Here is an 18,464-nt window from a genome sequence, read left to right as displayed (position 1 = left end):
TGTCAGACTAGGAAATTCCTCTTTCATGATACCCACTGCCATCCTTTCCAGGTCAGCAGCAGACCCCTATTAGACCCCTATTCTCATTTCATTTCTGGTCTAGGTCAGTTTTGTTTTCTTTCAGCAGGTAGTGAACTGCCTTAAACCCATGAGAGAGACAGTAAACTGGATCAAGAAGGGAGGGGTGGAGGAAAAGGGGAAGGAAAGGACTTGAAGGATTAATGAGCTTTCCATTAAGGCTTTGACATCTTGGAATGAAAAGCAGCCTGTAAGAGCAGAAGCCCAGTCCTTTCCTGAGGCCATGTTGCCAGCTGACCATTCATCACCAAAAATTCCCTAACAACTCCATGGCTATTGCTTAATCACCTCATATAAATCTCTATTAATCTTGCATAGTCAAAACACAAATATATGACAAAAGTCTTCATTTTATGTGCCCTTAATTTCAGAGTCAAAATTTACAAACTGAATTGGTTATCCAATAGCTCCAATGAATTCTTTTTAAAACCTTCTTTGAGAACAAAAGCACAAATACATATCCACTAGCATTTTTGTACTTATGGGACTGAACAAACTCAGGCTAATGATCAAATAAATTATAGAAGGAAAAGGGTGTTGGTGTTAAAATTTAAGCCAACATTTTTTTTCTTTGCAATAACATTAATTTTTCATAGCTTATATTCAAAAGATACAGAAAATCCTTAGTAGGCTCAAAGGAACATTTATTCTTCTTTCATGTGTAAATTACCAGGGACATGAAAAAGCCTCTTCAGCAGCTGAATTTGGAATACTGTGCATTGTAATATCTTCATGGGAAAGGCAGGTGAGAAAATAAAGACAGGGGTCTGTTCTGAGAAGGGACCGCTAGGACCAGAGGGGGTTCATCTGAGCGTGGAATTAACTAGTATAGACAGACAACTCCCCGAACAAGAGGACCTCAGGGACAGGGCAGGCAGGTGACATGCTGAGGCTTCATCGCTTATACCCAGTTCTATATTTGCTATTTAGGAACCTGAAACTTTTCCTGTCAATGATGTGGATAATATAGGAAAACTGATACATAGCTTTGGAATGCATTGTGCTTCGGCAGTATGTTTTCCTTCCAAGCTCTATTCCAGGCTCTGAACACATCCTGATTAATACTTGTAAAAGTGTGCTGGGGAGCAAAAGGAAGCCTGGTGCTAGGAACCATTTACAGACCACCCACAAAGTGGAAAGTTCACACTTAGATAATAGAGAGTTGACTGTACTGGAAACAGAAAAAGTGGCTTTCCTAGATTCTGGGCAAGGAAGGTGGAAACCCAGTAAATTGCAGTGATTCATGCCTTTGTCTTCCAGAGCTGGAAAATCATGGAGAAAAATCAGAAGTAGGGTGGGGAGCAGAGGGAAGGAGAATGGAAAGCCCAATTAGTAAAACAGCAGTAGGGGCCACAGGACAGCTTTTAAAAGGCCAGGAAGATTTCTCTTCCTCTTAGCTACAGAGGAAGCTGACGGCAGCTTTGTCAGCCATCTTCAGACACCGCCCAACATGAAGGTCCACTCGATGGCTGGTCTGCCACTCCATCTGCTCCATCCCATCCAACAAGAGGTAATGGACTCAGGAAGCCAGTGGATAATGACTTTCTATGAGATGCATGAAGAAGTAGCAAGCTGAGGGTGCAGAAACTCCTTCCTCACAGCACTTTAAAAACTGGAGTGTTAGGATACTTGGGACAGTCTTGGCTAGAAGCAGGGTTTCAGAGGATAATTTCTGGAGAGCCCTGACTTCTTGATCCCCGAAAATAACAGATAGGAAGAAGTGGCCTATTAACTGGCAAACAGCTGGGGATACTGATGTGGTATGTATCTTTGGGAGGCTAAGAGCCATGCAGAAGGCAAATGGTACTAGACTTGGGGAAACACTTTATGGGTAGGCAACTCCTACTTTCTAAATAAAATGGAGAAAACAGATTGGGTGCAGTGGCTCACACACCTGTAATCTCAACACTTTGGGAGGCCAAGGCAGGTGGATCACCTGAGCCTAAGAGTTCGAGACCAGCCTAGGCAACCTGGCAAAACTCCTTCTCTACCAAAAAAAACCCACGAAAAACAGCTGGGCATAAATAGCATGTACCTGTAGTCCCAGCTGCTCAGGGGACTGAGGCAGGAGGATCACCTGAACCCCGGAAGGTCCAGGCTACAGTGAGCTGTGGTAGCACCACTGCACTCCAAGCTGGGTGACAAAGCATGACCCTGTCTCAAAAAAAGAGGAGCAAAAACAGATAACACACTAAAAATGAGAGGCTCCCAATAACTTTATTGGCATTTCAGACACAAGATAATTTCTCCATCAATATCCCTGTCCAGAGCGATTAATGCTGGGACAATCATCAAGACATACACATCCACACATTGGGAAATCCACCACTGGCTCCTTCACCAAAAGGTTTCTTTCAGGAGCTTTCACTCTGTGGCCTGGCCATCCTTCCTCAGTCCCATTCTCTGCCACTTGTGCCTTATACTTTAGGTTCCAGAGGGCTAACTTCCTTATGGTTCTCCAAACTTAATGTTTCATTTCATATTGCCTATGCTATTACCTAAGCCTGGAATTCCCCTACATGTCTTGGCCACTTGGTTAAACTCTGGTTCACTCTTGATGGCTGGTTCAATGTCAGCCCTCCCTCACCCCTGTTCTGGGCTACTGCTGTAACCTACTACAGACATTCATTGTAACACTTAATATACCAGACGAAAATTATTTATTTATACATCTTTCTCACTTCGTGGAAGTCCCTGAAGCCAGGACTAGGTCTTTTATATTTTTGTGTCCCTATAAAGGCTGGCAGGTAGCCTGTGCTCAACAATGCTCTGTTGAATTAAACTGATTTGAGAGCCTCACACAACCCATTACTTGATTTGCCATAGAAGGTAGGGAGCCCAACAACAGTGATCAAAAGCACAGTTCTTGAATAATAAAAAAGAGAGGCTTCTACTTTAGACAGCCAACATACTTAAGAAAAAAAAAAAAAACTTGTTTCTCAAACTTTAAGCATCAGAATTTTATTTATTTTTGAAACAAGGTCTTGCTCTGGTCACCCAGGCTGGAGTATAGTGGTGCAATCACAGCTCACCATAGCTTTAAACTCCTGGGCCCAAGCCATCCTCCTGCCTTAGCCTCCCAAGTAGTTGGGACTATAGGCATGCACCAACATAGCTGGCTAATTTTTGCTGTGGTTGTCGTTTCGTAGAGATGGGGTCTCACTGTGTTGTTCAAGCTGTTCTTGAACTCCTGGGCTCAAGCAATCCTCCTGCCTCAGCCTCCCAAAGTGCTGGGATTAAGGACATGAACCACCACACCTGGCCAATATACTGACTCTTAATCAAATGTGTGCACTATGGCAGGACAGGTGGTAACATGTGCCTCTTCTGAAGCTACTCTGCTGGAACATGCAGAGGACCTACAGGGCCCTCTGCTGTTAACATTATCTTACCAGAGTCCTGCAACACAGATTTTGAACGTGGCATTACAGGGACGACTCCTTGTATCTTAAAGGATAAATTCTTTTTACTTCTTCCACTTTCACACAGTAAATGTTCTAAGTTCCAGGATAAACTAACAATGGCAAGGATGAAAAATATGTTTCTACTCTTTTTTGCCTGGTTTGCTCAAGCTACCCTACTACCCACCTAAGAATGGCCACTTCTATCCCCTCTTGCTATTCACACCCTATCTGTTCCTCAGTGCCCGCTCAAGCCTACAGCAATCTCTAATCTCTGAGTTGTCATGGCACCTAAGAGTTTGTACCACATTATTTAGTCAATTATTGCCGTTCATTTTTATAACCTAACACAGGACTGGGCACAGAGCAGGTTTCAATAAAATCAAGCTGATTGGTGGGCAGATAAAAAGCCATATTACATGCCCCTCAGTCACTTAGCAGTTTCAGAAAAATTGTCGAGAAAATATTTTTCTTTCTTTACCACAACCCAAAGTTCTAAAAGGATAAATACTCCAATAAGTTTAGAAAATTCATGCCAGTGACTTTTAAAACTCCCCACAACTAGAAACAGCAATTCTCGAATGTATTCCTAACCCCTGATAACTCCTTGCTCATGTGGGATTTTAACATACCTCTTAGCCAGCCAGAGTTTGGCTTTGGTACAAAGAGTGACGTCAGTCAGTTCGTGCTGGAAGTCTGAATTCGTTCTGTGTTTGGAGTCTGAGTAGGCTTGCAACAAATGAAAAACCTAAACCAAAAAAGAAAAAAAAAAATACAATATCCTGCTGTGAAAATGTATTTTTCCTAAATGCTCAGTTCCTCTCTTTTAGGTTTCCTCAAAATATTCCCGTCAGAAAATAGACACCTGCAGAACGTAGCTCTGGTCTCTTTTCAGAAAACCATGTTGGTTTTGGAGGATGTAGCTGTGGTGAGCAAAACAAGTCCTTATTCCATACCTGTGCTATAGGCTTCTCACACAGTACCCAAAACTGATGACTGTGGCCCAACAATCATTTGCTATAAGAGTTTCTTAGTTATAAACAACCTATACATTGATTTCAGCAAATAAAAGCGAATATCTTTATGTTAGCAGTCTCGTGAAAATAAAATGTGCCTTTCATTTTTTTTTTTATTACTTTTTTTTTTTTGAGACAGAGTGTTGCTCTGTCACCCAGGCTGGAGTGCAGTGGCATGATACCTGCTCACTGCAACCTCAGCCCCCCAGGTTCAAGTGATTCTCCTGCCTCAGCCTCCTGAGTAGCTGGGATTACAGGTGCAAGCCACCACACCCAGCTAATTTTTTAATTTTCAGTACAGACAGGGTTTCACCATGTTGGTCAGTCTGGTCTCAAACTCCTGACCTTGTGATCTGCCTGCCTCAGCCTCCCAAAGTGCTGGGATTATAGGCATGAGTCACCGTGCTCAGCCAAAATGTACCTTTTAAAGTCAACGTCTTCGATTTAAAGAAAAATAAATTGTTTGAGAGTCTAAACTGGTTTACATGTCTGGGTTCATTAGAACAGTCTTGGCTAAAGAAGTAGGCCAAACTAATTCTTGCCTTAGCAAATACTGGGCAGTGATGTTTACAACTAGGTTTTTTTTTTTTTTTTTTTAGCAGATCTTCCCTTCTACGTTAGGAGTGAACGCAGCAATGCAGATGTGCCCCACTTACACATGTATAGCTGTGTGTATGCATGTATGCATGCATGTATGTATGTATGTATGTATGTACTGGATTCAGCAATGACATCCACAAGGAGAGTACAAATCTATAGCAGACAAAAAATGAGGACAGGGCATAAATTACATCTTTTGACCTTGGCTAGCGCCTAGGAGGAAAATGCATGTCAGAGAAATCCTTCAGTCTCCAGCCCCCTTATCTAAATCAAGAGGAAGAGGTGGGTGCAGCAAAGTAAGCACAGATAAACACACTAAGAACTCTGAATGTCTATTTTAATAAAATCTGTTTTCTTTCCCTATTATATCCTCCTCTAGAGCTGTGAATGATTCTTTCTATGTAACCAGATTCAACATTTTCTTTTCTCTCCTGTCAACAAGGGGCTCACAATAGTGAAATAATTGAGAGTTAGATACAGAAGGGGGTAATGAGAAACAGAAAAAGCCAGATAAAATCAATCCAGAGTCATCAGACCCTAAATGGGTGAGTTGGCAGGTTTTACTGGGTCAGACGTCTGCAATCACCAACAACAAATACATGCCAAGCACCTTCTGTTTAGAGAATCAAAATAATTTTTTTTCTGAACAGAAGTAACTATACAGGAGAGTGCACACAAGTCCCAGTGTGGAGACTGAAAATGCTTTCTCTAATAATGGATCTGTTATTTCAGAAGCAACAGATCAAATGTCGCGCCTTCACCACACCCCCCGCAGGGACCCAAACCGCCTGTCGTGGAGTCTGGAGCAATGGGTCTGGCTGGAGCTTCTGTTCTTAGGTGGTGACTGCCAGAGGCAAAAAATACCTCCCTCAGCCTGAATCCCCACTGTCCTGAAAGAGCTGGCAAAGTCACTGGGCTTTGCTTTACTTTTCTCTACAGCTGCACAAAACCAACCACCAGGGCTTTTCATGGTGTCACAGGATCGCAATTAATCAGCAGACACCAGCAGAATACACGACTTTGGAATTTACTTGTAAAGAAACCTGTGAGATTTTCAAATGCTTCTCATTTAGAACCAAAAACTTCAAAAATAACACCTGATGGATGTTTAAACTTAGTCTTATATTTGCTCACCTTACTTGGCAAAAACAAGACTGTTTTTGAAACACTTGGTAGCTCTGGTTTATGAAAATCAGCCTAAAAGTCCATCAATTCCATCATGTTGGGCACAAACCAGACAATTGTGATCCTGGTTATTCACCAGGAATGGAGAGTGATCTATTTACATTGGACAATTGGAGAGAAAAGTATGCTGAAAAGAAGCATGTTAAAGGGCCAGCATCAGAGCAGTCAAAGGAAAAATGGGGCAGGGAAGGAGAGAAAGAAGAGAAGACAGTGGAAGAAGAAAGGAAGAAAAAATTTATAAGCAAATGTATGAAACAGGTTAGTGTTTTTGAGATATTTTTCTTTAAAAAAATTAATAAAAATATTTGAATACACCCTCATAAGACATTTAGTGTTCTGGGTTCAAGAAAAATGAGACCATCCTTTGGCATGAGGTCCAGGTATAAGGCCAGGCCCTCTGGAACTAGGATTTGATCAAGGTCAGACCCAGGAGCTCCAGGCAGCTCCCAAGAAGGGCAGTTTGTCCATCAGCTCTTAAAGGATGGCAGGGGCAAGGCAACTCCTTCCCCACCTTCCTACAGCTCTGGTCCCAAAGAATTCTGAGGCTAAAAAAGTAGTCAGGCCCAGGCCTGTACTGAACCAAGCACAGAGAAACCAAAGCTGCCAGAACCAAGAAGGATGATTAACTGATCACACATGAGAACTCTGCAAAGTTTAGTGTCATTTTAGGTGTCCAAAACTGGCAATTGAATCCAAACACTGTCAACAAATATTTATTAAACAACTCATTACCAGGCACTGTCCTAGGGACTGCAGCAGAGATCAGATAGTTTCTCGCTTTCCTGTAGCTTACATTCTAATCATGGACAAATGAAACATCAATAGCTTTCCTGACTCTGCCTGGTCATGACATATAACCTGCATGGCAGCATCGCCATCAGTGTCCTTTTTATGCTTGACCTCCCCCGCCGATAAGTCTGATGCATTGTAGGAATTCAACAAGCACCTACCAAATAAAAACGATGTTGGTATTTGGTGCCTCTTCCCACATTCACTCCTTTAGGATACATTCCCTTGGGTTTGGTGAGCTATCGCAGGTGCCAACTGCTGTGTCTAGAGTGGAACGGAGAGCTCAATCACACTGTGCTCCTCGTCCAGGGGATGGCTCATCTGATAGCGGAGGCAGGAAGGATAGACTAGTGCTAAGAATCCAGCCTTATGGGAAAGTGGAAGAGCATGGGTTTTAGAGCCGGGCAGGCATAGGTGTAAACCAATTATCAGCCGTGGGGCTTTGAGCAACTTAACCTCTGTTTTTCCAAGGTAAATGGCCTATGATAATATCTAACTTATAGGACTGTAGAGAGATTTAAAATAATATATTTACGACTAGGCACACACTAGGCATGCGATAACAATGCTGATTCTTTTCTGTGTTCTGTCTGCTCCCTCCCTTCCAGCCCCATTCCAAAAATAAACACAGAAGACTTTGCAGAAAGAGTGATATGCATATTTGGCCTTGAAAACAATCTTGCCAGAATCGAGGGAAGGGTATGCAGGCAGGGAAAACAATTAAAAAACATTTTAAGGGTATTAAAATATTGGTAATGCCAACAAAAAATGAATTTTAAACTATGGACTTTAGTTAATAATAGTGTGTAAATATTGCTTCATTAATTGAAACAAATATACCATACAAATACAAGATATTTATAGTAGGAGAAAACTGGGGAAGGAGGTGAGGAGAAGAAAAATATTTGGGAACTTTCTGTATTACCAGCTCAATATTTCAAAAAATCTAATTGTTCTAAAAGTAGTCTATTAATTTTTAAAAATGTTGATACCGTTCAGGGGAGAGAGAGCAAGTAGTCCTGTGTGTGCAGGGTACAGCCAGGGTGTGCACAGGGCAGTGGGAGACACAGCTGGAGAAAGGAGTTGGGTCAGGTCAGAGAGAGACATTAAAGGCAATGTTAAGGAATGTATACTTTATTCTACGGATGGCAAAGATTTTTTTGGAGAATGCTCTTGGGTGATGAGATCTGTAATTTGGAGAAAAAAGCAAGGGGCAGTGTGGAGATCATAGCATCAAGGGTGGAATGCCCAGGACTACGGCAGTAGTCTAGGCAGGAGGAGGTGAAACTGGCGGCTCAAAACCAATAGTCTGTAGGCCCAAAGCGGCTGCAGATGTTTTATTTAGCCCATGTAGTACTTTTAAATCAGTCTGTATGAACTGGGAGATTTCACATTAAAGTCATCCTGATTTCCCATTTATTTTGAGAAATTTGATCTGGCTATAGCAGCCCACCTTCCTGTAGGGTAGACAGTCACTTGGCCAGCCTGAGCAGCAGGAACTGGCCCTGGAGACAAGAACAGCACGCTCTGGCCCACCACTATCACCACTATTACTATTGCCTGTTACTCTAGTCACTAAGACGGAGGGTCAATGGCTTTTATCAAAACTCTTGGGCAAAAAAAAAAAAAAAAAAAAACAACTTCTGAAGAATCAAGAAGAAAATAAAATACTTACTGAATCCAACTCTCTATTAAAAGCTTGAAAACAAAGAACAGGCAGAGAGCCCCTGTGTTTATACTCATCCCCACTTGGTTCACTTACCTGCCTGGCACGGGTAGGATTCTGATTTTGTGATACCCCCACTGTACCCCAATCTAAACTATAACAGCAATGGAAGGAGAGGAAAGGATGTGTTTGAGAGAGCCTCTGTGGGCTGCAGAGGCAGGGCTTCGCAACTGCTTCAGACATGGAGTTGGGCGGCAGGAAAGAGCCTCTCGGGCAGCTGGTGAAGGAGGAGCATCTTTCAAGATGGAGCTCATAAGAGAATCTGTAGCAGGCTTGGGAATGAGGGAGGGGAAGTAATCAGTTTGTTTGGGAATATCCATGTGATGATTGCTTTACTTGGGGTTTTATCTCGCAAAAAAAGAATTCTTTTGAGACAAAAGGGAGCTCTATTAATAATCACATTGGGAAAAACAGAGGACAGATGTTTACCCCTAGTTGTAATAGGTCCCTTGGAGAAGGGTTAGAGGTGGACTCAGAGGTCATCAGCAAAAGAAACAGGAGAAAGCTTTGTTGCCTTAAGACAGTTACGACTCCATCAGAAAAAGACTGAAAGCATGTATGAAAAAAAACAAGTACAAGCCAACAGCATCACCCGTGACTATCACAGGCATGGAGCTGATGAGATGGGACGGTCAGCCCTGCCCTGAGGAGGGGGTGGTCATGGAAGCAGCTGGGAGGGGCAGGCAATGCACTGCAGGAGGGTGCCAGTGAACAGACTGATTTCTTGCCCCTGAGATGCAAGCCTTAATGAAACTTTGAGGGGAACGGAGAAGTCTGGAGAACCTGGAAGCAGTTACCCTGTTCCCCACCCCTCTACTCTAAACAGAGAGAGACTCAGGGGAGCCCTGGACATCTGTGAAAAGCATGGAGTCCATTTTGGCAGCTTTGAAATGCTCTTTGAATAAATGCCATGAGCCTAAAGAGAGTCATGAGGCAGTTCCCTGAAAAAACTTGCAGTGCACCAGTAAAATATGTCTAGTTTATGCTGCTGGACTAAAATAGCAACTTATGTTAGACAAGATCAAGATGATATATGGTTGTTTGGGAAGGCAACGCTGAGATGGGTTTTCCTCTTCACCAAGCATGGCTTCCAGGCAATTTTCCCCCTTATAAAATCAACAGCAGCTGAACTCCAGAAACCAGCAGGATCCAGCAATAACAGGACATGGTTAGGCAGGCTATGAAAAAGGACAACTCCAATAAGTAAAGAGATGCTCACTTCAAAGGTCAGATACAAATGGGGTAAACGGATCGTAATCATTTAAAACCTCAAACTCTGAAGATCAAAAAACCTGTCCACTTTGCAAATGTATTTTCTTAAAAGCAAATTCTGGTTTTCCCCTGTGGCATGCAGACTACAGGTGAATATTTTTGACCCTATCACCTTCAGCCGAGTATAAAATTTCTGTATCTGCCATTTTGCCTAGTTTTCTCCCTGCATTGCTCCAACTGCCAAAGCTAAGTTAGTGAGTGCCACATTTTTCCAAGCTTAGTGTTTACACAGGATTTTATTTCGGCTGGTAAAACATCTGTATTTTTTCAGGGACTTAAATAGATGATCTATGTGGGGAATGTACAGTATAGGGTGATGTCAGGCCCCCTTTTTTTCTCAACTCACTGGGCAGAACAGGCAAACATTGTTTCAGCCTGTAGTTGGGAATGTGAATATTTATCCTGTCGACTTAATTCACACAAACAGAACTGCAGGCAGGCAGGCAGGCAGAAGTATTTTATGGCTGTAAGTCAGACTGAAAAGGGGATAAAAGGGAGGTGACTGAGGGAGGAATCTAAACTTTCTAATTCACAGAAACGAGCCCAACCACATAACTGCTGGGAAACAGATACAGCAAAAATTATTCAAAATGCAGACTGTGTTTGTATGTGAGTAGAGGACAGGGTGGGAAGGCAAGAGAAAGAAAGGTCTCTAACAACACATACACTATGTCATTTGCAGCCATTCCAATGTGGGCTAGGATTTGTTTTCCACTTCAGGCAAATTAACTGGAACCCCAACTCGACTATAGGCTTCTTAGGAGCACCCCTCTTGCCTCTGACTTCCAAAGTGCAGGGTGCCACACTTACTGGGGTATAAGTACCCACCTATACCATCTGTACAGAGCTCAACGTGTTTTGTTTTGTTTTGTTTTGTTTTTTTGAGACGGAGTTTCACTCACGTTACCCAGGCTGGAGTGCAATGGCGCAATCTCGGCTCACCGCAACCTCCGCCTCCTGGGTTCAGGCAATTCTCCTGCCTCAGCCTCCTGAGTAGCTGGGACACACCACCATGCCCAGCTAATGTTTTGTATTTTTAGTAGAGATGGGGTTTCACCATGTTGACCAGGATGGTCTCGATCTCTTGACCTCGTGATCCATCCGCCTCGGCCTCCCAAAGTGCTGGGATTACAGGCTTGAGCCACTGCGCCCGGCTAACATGTTGTTTTTTATTCACAGCCCAGCTGGGCTACAGCCAGACCTTGGGATAACTGAACTCCTCAACCTGGTCATTCCCCAGAAGAAACGGCTCAGTGGGCATGTGCTGTCCACATTAACCTACCAATCTGCTAGAGGGCCAGCCAGGAAGCATTTCATGTGCTTAAACCTCCACCTGTTTATCAGGTAAGAATACATCCTTAGGATGGTCTTGCTAAGTTCCCAAAACACAAAACCTTACTGTATTGTGCATGGCTGTCAGGAAACGGACGCTAATTACAAAGTGTAATTACTTCCTAGCTGATTCTGGTTTGGGAAGACAGGAAACAGGCTGTGAATATCTTTAATGGCTGCAATGTACAAAAACACAAAGGCTGTTGGGGACTGGAAATTCACTTTGGGCCTCAAATCCATCCCCTCCTTTCTATGAACACTCCCACTATTCTAGTTAAGGAGCAAGAAGGCTTCGCACCTAGATGACAAAAACAATTTAACTGCCTGGCTGCCTCTGCCTCCACCACTTACTTTACATATGGCTGGCAGAGAAATATTCCTAAAGCCAAGTTCTGATGACATCACTCTCAAGTTCAAAATCTTCAATGACTTTCAACTTCCTAAAGAAGATGCTGGGCGCGGTGGCTCAAGCCTGTAATCCCAGCACTATGGGAGGCCGAGGCGGATGGATCACGAGGTCAAGAGATCAAGACCATCCTGGTCAACATGGTGAAACCCCGTCTCTACTAAAACTACAAAACATTAGCTGGGCATGGTGGCGCGTGCCTGTAATCCCAGCTACTCAGGAGGCTGAGGCAGGAGAATTGCCTGAACCCAGGAGGCGGAGGTTGCGGTGAGCCGAGATCGCGCCATTGCACTCCAGCCTGGGTAACAAGAGCGAAACTCTGTCTCAAAAAAAAAAAAAAAAGAAGATGCTGGGCACTAAAGGCTCAATCTACCTTTCTAGATCTAATTCCTGCCTCTTCCACTTGATGAACCTATTCTGTGGCCACAAAGAACAATGTTCCATTTCTAACAACTTACAAATGCTTTCCCAGCCAGGACGTTCTACACATTTATCTCCCCACCCTTTCCAACTTCATTCACTGAAATTCCATTAATAATGTAAGACCCAGCTTAAACGTCACCTTCCCCATAAATCCTCTCCAGCTTTCCGCAGCTACCCCCAATCCCACCCTAAGACTCACTGTCTTTCTCCTCAGTGTCCCAACATCTCATTTCATCTGATGATTTTTAAAAACTTTTTAATCCCATCATCATGGTTATCAATCTAAACTATCCTTTCCTAGAGTGTAGAGCTCTTTATCTGGCAGGGAGAGGGGATCAAAACAGAGCATTCATTGATTTGGAATTCTACCATGGTTTTTCTAGGGCTGGCAGGAACAGAAGCTGCATTTGCAGGAGCAGCTGGGGTGCTAAAAGCCACCTCTGTAAACTCTGGTCACACCAAGGTGCTGGGGGAAATAGTATTGACAAGAAAGAAAGTATACATTTGTCTTGTATCATCTCTCACCTGTTGTTCTAAATTTTACAAAGTAATTATGAGTTCCTTCACAGGGGAGGCTCACCAAGGGTACCCAACAAGGGCTCCCAAGTTGTTGGTTAAGGGCAAGGTTTAGACAGTGATGTCAATGGTAGTCTACCTTAACCCAACATACAAATGAAGACGTGCATATGCAGAATTTAAAATTAAACACTAACATAGTATCTGCTCTAACTAAAAGGTTCCTAATTTTAGAACACAGATACATTTCTGAAAATCTAGTTATAAAATTATTTGTAAGATAAACCTGTTTAAATTCTTTAGAAAAGGCTGTATTATATTTGATAATTTATCTTCGTTATATATCTGGATCTTCAACTACTGAGCTTCCTGAGAGAGTATCAAGACCAATAAGAAACTTAAAACTTACTAATGAAAAATTAGTAATGTTGATAACTATTTTATATTGCCTGTTGGTCATTTCATGTCTTCTTTGAGCTATAAAAGAGATGTATATTCAAGTTCTTTGCCCATTTTTAAATTGGGTTATATGTTTCCTTGCTAATGAGTTGTATGAGTTATCCATACATCTTAGATAATAAACTCTTATCTGATTACATGGCTGGGTGCAGTGGCTCATGCCTGTAATCACAGCACTTTGGGAGGCTGAGGTGGGCGGATCACCTGAGGTCAGGAGTTTGAGGCCAGCCTGGCCAACATGGCAAAATCCTGTCTCTATTAAAAATACAAACATTAGACAGGTGTGGTGGCACGTGCCTGTAATCCCAGCTACTCAGGAGACTGAAGCAGGAGAATCACTTGAACCTAGGAGGCAGAGGTTGCAGCGAGCAGAGATTGCACCACTGCCTTTCAACCTGGGCACCAGAGTGAGACTGTCTCGAAAATGATAATAATAATAGTAACAATACAGACAATTTGTCCAGTCAAGACAAAGCTAATTTTTTAAAATAAATTTTATTTAAGGTATAAAACATGAGGGAGAGGAGAGAGAGAGAGTGTGTGTGTGTGTGTGTGTTGCTATAGAGAAATAAATTAGCATACTCACCATTTCACAAAGTAACCAGCATCCCTACCACCACCCTCTAGGGCAAGAGTGGAGTATTATCTATAGTCCTCATACTGTAGTTGGATCTTTCACCTTATTCATCCTACATATTTGGTACTTTGTATCTTTTGATACATCTGATTTCCTGTTCTATATTCCAATACTGGGATAACCACTAACCATTAGTTTATTCTCCAATTCTAGATTTTTGACTTTAAGAAAAAAAATCCACATATAATTAAGATCATGTAATACTTTTCTGTGTCTGGCTTATTTCACTCAGCAAAGTGTCTTCCTGGTTCATTCATCTTATAGCAAACAGCAAGATCTCCTTCTTAAAGGCTGAATAATATTCCACTGAGCATAATATGTATCTCTCAGTTTTTTTATTCATTCATCCATTTATGAATACCCAGGTTATATCACTTCCTCTGGATGCATAGCCAGAAGGAGGATTGCTGGGTCTTACAGTGGTTCTGTTTGTAATTTCTTTACAAATCTTCACACTGTTTTCCATTATGAAGGCATCAATCTGCATGCCCACCAATAGGGTACAAAGTTTCCCTTTTCTGTACACTCTTACCAACACTTATCTCTTGTTTTTTTGGTAATAGCTATCCTAAGAGGAGTGAGGTGGCTTCACATAATGGTTTTGATTTGCATTTCCCTGATGATTAGTGATATTGATAACTATTTTTTATACCTGTTGGCCATTTTCATGTCATCCTTGACCTATAAAAGAGATATGTATTCAAGTTCTTTGCCCATTTTTAAATTGGGTTATATGTTTTCTTGCTAATTAGTTGTATGAGTTATCCACAAATCTTAGATAATAAACCTTTATCTGATATATGGCTTGCAAATACATTTTCCCAATTTGTAGGTTGCCTTTTTTCAGATTTTATTTATTTTTTGAGATGAAGTCTCACTGTCACCCAGGCTGGAGTGCAGTGGTGCAATCTCGGCTCACTGCAACCTCTGCCTCCCAGGTTCAAGCGATTCTCCTGCCTCAGCCTCCCAAGTAGCTGGGACTACAGGCAGAGGGCACCATTCCTGGCTAATTTGTGTACTTTTAGTAGAGACAGGGTTTCACCATATTGGCCAGGCTGGTCTCAAACTCCTGACCTCAAGTGATCTGCCAGCCTCAGCCTCTTAAAGTGCTGGGATTACAGGCAAGAGCCACCGCACCCAGCCACATTTTATAAATTTTTATGGGTATATGGTAGGAGTATACCTTTATAGGGTACCTAAGATATTTTGAAACAGGCATATGACGTGTACTAACAATTTATCATTTCTCTGTGTTATGAACATTCCAATTATATTCTTTTAGTTATTTTTACATGTACAATAAATTATTGTTGACTGCAGTCACCCTGTTGTCCTATCAAATACTAGATATTATTCATTCTATCTAAGTATATTTTTGTACCCATTAACTATCTCCCTTTCCTCCCCTCCCCAGCCTCTGGTAACTATCATTTTACTCTCTATCTCCATGAATTCAATTGTTTTAATTTTTGGCTACAACAAATGAGTGAAAATGTGAAATCTGCCTTTCTGTGCCTGGTTTATTTCACTTAACATGGAACCTCTAATTCTATCTACATTTTTGTAAATGGCAGGATCTCATTCTTGTTTTATGGCTGAACAGTACTGCACTGTGTATATGGACTACATTTTCTTTACCCATTTGATATGGTTTGGCTGTGTTCCCACCCAAATCTCATCTTGTAGTTCCCATAAACCCTGTGTATTGTGGGGGGGGGGGGAGGACCCAGAGGGAGGTAATTGAATCATGAGGGCGGTTATCCTCAGGCTGTTCTCATGATAGAGTGAGTTCTCATGAGATCTCATGTGGTGGTAGCACTTCTCCTTGCCACCACCAAGTGAAGAAGGATGTGTTTGCTTCCCTTTCTGCCATGATTGTAAGTTTCCTGAGGTCTCCCCAGCCATGCTGACTTGTGAGTCAATTAAACTTCTTTCCTTTATAACTACCCAGTCTCAAGTGTGTCTTTATTAGCATTGTGAGAACAAACTAATACACCATTCATCTGCTGATGGACACTTAGGTTAGGCTGATTCTAAATCTTGGCTATTATGAACAATGTTGTAATAGATAAGAGAGTGCAGATATCTCTCTGATATACTGATTTCCTCTGAGTTTATACCTAGCAGTGGGATTGCTGGATAACATGGCATTCTATCTTTGATTTTTGAGGAACCTTCAAACTATTCTCCATAGTGACCGTACTAATTTACATTCCCACAACAGTGCACAAAGGTTCCCCTTTCTCCATATCTTTGCCAGCATTCATTATTGCCTGTCTCTTGGTTAAAAACCATTTTAACTGAGGTGAGATAATCATAGGCTTGCCTTTTCATCTTGTTTATTGTTTCCTTTGCTTGCAGAAGCTTTTTAGTTTGATATTGTCCTTTTATTCATATTTGCTTTTGTAGCCTGACCTTCTGGTGTGACAGCCAAGAAATCACTGCTAAGGTTGATGTCAAGGTTTCCCTGGTGTTTTCCTCTTAGAGTTTTATGTCTTAGGCCTTACATTTATATCTTTTATCTATTCTGAGTTGACTTTTGTGTATGGTATAAGGATCTAATGACATTCTTTTGCATGTGGAAATCCAGTTTTCCTAGCATCATTTACTGAAAAGACTAGCCTTTCCCCCATTGCAGACAGTTAATTTAAAGGCAATACAGGAGAGGAGGAATTGATAGTGGCATAAATGAAACAAAATTAGTCAAAGACTGATAACTGTTTGAAGCTGAGTGATGGATACATGGGGATTCATTATATTATTTGTGTATATTTTAAAATTTCTATAATTAAAAATTTGAAAAAAGATTTAGTAAGGGAGGGAAGAAGGGAAAGATAAAATAGCTAAGTGCACAGGACACAAAAATAATATAGGAAGAGCTTATGATCTAGTGCAGAAAGTAGGGTGTAAATACTGAAATTTAAGGTAGAAAATGGTTAAGTGCTATAAGAGAAAGAGAACAAAAGGTCTAGAAGTAAACTCATTAGAAATTTTGCACATGGAAATTAAGTAAATGATAAAAGTGACATCTAAACAGTAGTGAAAAGATTGATTCATTTAATAAATACTATTAAGACAAGCAACCAGTCCTTTGGGAAATGACATAGTTGGATTCCCACCTAAAGCCTTGAACTAAGATAAATTCCAGATGGAGAAAAGAATCAAATGTAAAAAAGAAACTACAAAAATGCTAGAAGAAAATGAAATACATTTTATATCATGTTTTATAATCATCAGGTACAAATGATTTTTAAAAGAAGAAAAAGCCATGAATACGGGAAAATAAGACGCATAAATATGTCAACATAAAAATTGAAAACTTTTATATAGCAAAAACTACTATGAAGATTCAAAAGTAAAGGGAAACCAGGGGTAAAATATCTGCTAATTCCCCTAAAGAACAAAATTTGCAAATCAGTAACAAAAATGAAAATAACTGAATGAAATATGGCAGGGATTCTCAAACTGTCTCAATTCGCAGCACCTTTAGTACCTCACTAATTTTTTCAGGGTGCCCTAAGGCCAAAGGAAATAGCTAAGAGTTCCATTTACTAAGCAGTTAGGTCCAAACAATCCAGTAAGTATTTATGCCTTAACAACTTAGTGACTGTGTGAAAAAATAAACATATGTTGAAAGAAAAAATATTTTCCTTTCATTCTTAAATAACCACAATTACTCACTAATGGGATGTATGTGCCTACTGGATACTTCATGACTTCCCCAGCCTTGGACTCCACCACTCATTCCTGTTTCACATTGATTTTCTCAGGGCACTTGCTTTTTATCACAGCGACTACCAAATGCTCAACTTTGCAAAGATACCATATCATCAAAAGGAATGTAGTATGAGCTAATGTTAAAAACTATAAATTACTTTGTGCTAGTAATTCACATAATGTCTGACAGATGGCAAGTATCACAGTGCTTCTCTCTGAAATTTAAACTATCCCATGCCTTGCCACATACTTTGGGAACTGCAAATATTTAGCAAAGAACATAAACAATTCACAGATGAAATACAAATAGCCAATAAATGTATCCAAAAGTGTTTAATTTCATTAGTGTTTAAAGAAGTGTAATAAAACAATGAGTTTTTTTTTTTTTTAACCTATAGAATTGGGAAATAATTATTTGAAAAAAAAAAAAAAAAAAAAAAAAAAAAAAAAAAAAAAAAAAAAAAAAAAAAAAAAAAAAAAAGAAGAGTAAGACTCAAATGATAGATGGACAAGAAAACAGACACTCTCAGTCATCACTGCTGGAAGTTGTCACAACCTTTTTGAAGGGCAACCAGCAGAGCTATGTTTGTATATAACATATTCTACACAAATCGTACCCAGTGGAGTTGGGCAAAGCAACAACTTCAAAGTCCAGCATTTGCTATCAAAATGGAAGACGTGCACTTTCTTTTATTTTGCAATTAAACCTACTTCTAGGAGGTTACAGAGAAACAGATATGGGCAAAGGTATAGATGCTCAAGGATCATCTTTAGCAGCACCGGTTGTATGTAACAGAAAAGTTTAGAAACAACCAGCACAGGACTAGTTGAAAAGAGTAAGGGATAGTCCCACATATATCCTGTCATGTGTAGCCAAACTGTATAGCCATTAAAAAGAAGTTGTAGA

The 18,464-nt window shown here is 40.9% G+C and overlaps 1 protein-coding gene across 3 annotated transcripts in view; it reads right to left on the bottom strand.

The window, feature by feature from the left end:
• The window catches only part of THADA (THADA armadillo repeat containing), a 365,800-nt gene that overhangs the window by 111,170 nt on the left and 236,166 nt on the right, over positions 1-18,464 (bottom strand). For all 3 annotated transcript variants that reach the window (XM_017544862.2, XM_017544859.2, XM_017544860.2), the window contains exon 31: positions 4,112-4,227. In XM_017544862.2, coding sequence (XP_017400351.1) covers positions 4,112-4,227 — 116 coding nt within the window. The remainder of the gene's footprint in view (positions 1-4,111; positions 4,228-18,464) is intronic.

The sequence above is a fragment of the Cebus imitator genome, unplaced genomic scaffold (assembly GCF_001604975.1).
Source record: "Cebus imitator isolate Cc_AM_T3 unplaced genomic scaffold, Cebus_imitator-1.0 Scaffold172, whole genome shotgun sequence".
Taxonomy (NCBI): Eukaryota; Metazoa; Chordata; class Mammalia; order Primates; family Cebidae; genus Cebus; species Cebus imitator.
The sequence above is the reverse complement of the archived record's forward strand: the minus strand, read 5'-3'. Positions and strand labels throughout refer to the sequence as shown.